Source organism: Penaeus japonicus, unplaced genomic scaffold (assembly GCF_977035675.1).
Source record: "Penaeus japonicus unplaced genomic scaffold, GWHDUDI00000001_assembly GWHDUDI00000012, whole genome shotgun sequence".
NCBI classification, from domain to species: Eukaryota; Metazoa; Arthropoda; class Malacostraca; order Decapoda; family Penaeidae; genus Penaeus; species Penaeus japonicus.
Window position 1 is genome coordinate 23,452,109 of NW_028234414.1, and position 2,500 is coordinate 23,454,608.

At 48.4% G+C, this 2,500-nt stretch overlaps 1 protein-coding gene across 1 annotated transcript in view; it reads left to right on the forward strand.

The window, feature by feature from the left end:
• LOC122259393 (protein O-linked-mannose beta-1,2-N-acetylglucosaminyltransferase 1-like) overlaps positions 1 to 2,500 on the forward strand; it is a 3,123-nt gene that overhangs the window by 267 nt on the left and 356 nt on the right. The window contains exons 2-5 of the mRNA XM_086542145.1: positions 1 to 27; positions 327 to 465; positions 1,059 to 1,943; positions 2,172 to 2,500. The exon at positions 1 to 27 is cut by the window's left edge and continues 63 nt beyond it; the exon at positions 2,172 to 2,500 is cut by the window's right edge and continues 356 nt beyond it. Coding sequence (XP_086398271.1) covers positions 1 to 27; positions 327 to 465; positions 1,059 to 1,943; positions 2,172 to 2,500 — 1,380 coding nt within the window. The remainder of the gene's footprint in view (positions 28 to 326; positions 466 to 1,058; positions 1,944 to 2,171) is intronic.

The following is a 2,500-nucleotide window of genomic DNA, read 5'->3' on the forward strand; positions in this document are numbered from 1 at the left end:
AACGCCTCCCCCTCAGGATCCAAAAAGGTAACCCAGCTTTGGCCCATGACTCAATCATACGAGTGCTTTCGAGATATTACATAGTATATCCACAACATTACACACTTTTCCTTTCAAGAAAAGATCGCGAGCGCGCGAGAAAGAAAGAGAAATAGGAAGGGAGAGAGGAAAGAAGGGGGGGGGGGGTAGAGAGAGAGAGTAAAAAGAGAGAGGCAGAGATGGATAAAGAAAGAAAGAGAGAGAGAGAGGAAGGGGGAAGAAAAGGAAGATATAATAAATAAATGGGCTCTATTAATCAGATCAATTATCACCCTACGTTTTAACAGATGCGAAAACGACTGGATTGTGAACGAAGCGTGGATACCGTCGCAACAAGAGCACCGGAGCCGCTCTCCTCCGCCGCCAACAGAAGGAATCACCCTGACAGTCCTAAACCAAAGGACAGCAACTCTTATATTCACGAAGGTAAGGTGACTCCTTTGTCAAAGGGGTTATTAGATACACGGTGAACACTGTTAATTAAGTAATGAAGGAGTAGGACTTATAATGACATAGTCCCTAGGTTTTTAGTGATTGCAACTATAAGTTAAAGATGCAAGTGTTCCAACTTGCCCCATGACCAAGGCATTTAGCAACATTGTAAAACAAGCAGTAAATACAATGCATTTGTAAACAATATTTCACTACATATAAAATTTATGAATGGTAATCTAGTCAAGTACCTTTTCAATAAGCATCAGTTTTCGTCCTGCCAGACATTATGACAGCATGATGCCCTGCCTGCCTACACTTCTTCTTGCTTTGTGTCTTCTTGAGGGGGCGGGGGGGGGGGGGATTCACTCCGTCAATAAAACTGCCGTCGTCCCCAAATACTTTCGCAAATGATATTATGAAGTTTATTGTTAACTATCTAATGTTGATTTATGAACTTTATTGTTAAAGTAATACAAACCCATTTGCTGATCAGGATCGGTGTGCGTGATCAGAGTTACTTAGTTTGTGGGACTTGAACGAAGTCAAGTGACCTCACCAGACCGTAACCAAGTTGACATCTCCAGGTGTTCCCGTTGGACCAGTACTGGGCGCGCTATGTTGATCTGCAATGGCACATGGACCGCGTGGCATCAGGACGCGTCGTCGTCATCACGGTGGCAGTCTCTGGCACTGTGGGACTCCGCCAAGCAGCCCACCAACTCGCTCAACTCGGCTCACTCTTCGCCCTGCACCTCACGCCCATGGCACACTGGACTTGGGTCTTCGTTAAAGGTGGTCGCACCATCTCGGAGACGGTCATTCTTCGAGGAGTAGCTCAACACCACGCCCATCTCCTTCTGCCTCTCTCAGACTTGCCATCGCCCACTCAATCCTCCAATCAATCATTGCAACAACAACGCTGGCAATACTGCCAACTCCATGGTGCCATGGGAGGACTTTGTGATGAGCACAGTCCGGACCCACTACCACCGCCCTCGCCGCCCACTCTCGCGCACCAATCCGCGCTCGCAAATGTGCCCGTCGTCGTCACAGCTGGCGCCCGTCACCAGTATCTCTACCACACCCTCAATACCCTCCTCGCAGCTCCAGGGGCACAACGTAGCAACGTCCTCGTCGTACTTGGAGACGCACCGCAGCCTACCACACAACTGCTACGTCTCATCAACGTCAACTTCACCCAAGTTCCCGTTCACGGGAAAGACAACTTCAAGCTCTTCCATTACTACCGGAGCGTCTTCCAACTGGTGGCTCGCACCTTCCCCGACGCTCCTGCAGTTATATTCCTGGACGAGGACGTCGAGGTCTCCCCCGACTTCTTCTCCTTCATGAGCCAGACTCTGTGGCTGCTCCGCGAGGACCCCACACTCTACTGCATCAATACATACTCTGCTACTGGGTTGAAAGACCGAGCATTTCATCCTTCGCGAGTGCTCCGCGGCAGCCTCCAGGTAAGCTGGGGCTATGCTCTGCCCCTCTATTTTATCCGCGAAGCGCTGTCTATTTGGCCAAACGAGTCTTCCAAAATATATATCTATGATTACTGGATGTATAGAGATGTGCGGCGTGGAAGAGAGTGTGTATACCCGGAAATCAGCAGATCATTTCACTTTGGAGTTGGCATGAATTCGGACGCCATTCTTGATGAAAAAACTTTCTTATCCAAACCTTTGTTACAGGAAGCTTACGTAGACTTGATGCGAGTTTCTGATATCCAAATAGACAGCTGGCGGCGTCAACTGTCCCAGAATATCTCTCATGCCACAGTTCTACGGGGAAATCCATGCTCACCAAATTTTATTCCTTCCGATCTTTCAAACAGCCACTATGTTTTTTATTATCGACTGGATAAACTGCAAGAGAATCTACCAAACCCGGAACAGTTCCATCATTTATTCAACTGCGTCTACACTTGGACCTTCTCTGAGCAAGGGCTACACGAGGGCGTCGCTATAGTGACACTCTCTGTTCGCACCACTCTGTACCTAGTGGGCGTACCGTATTCCTC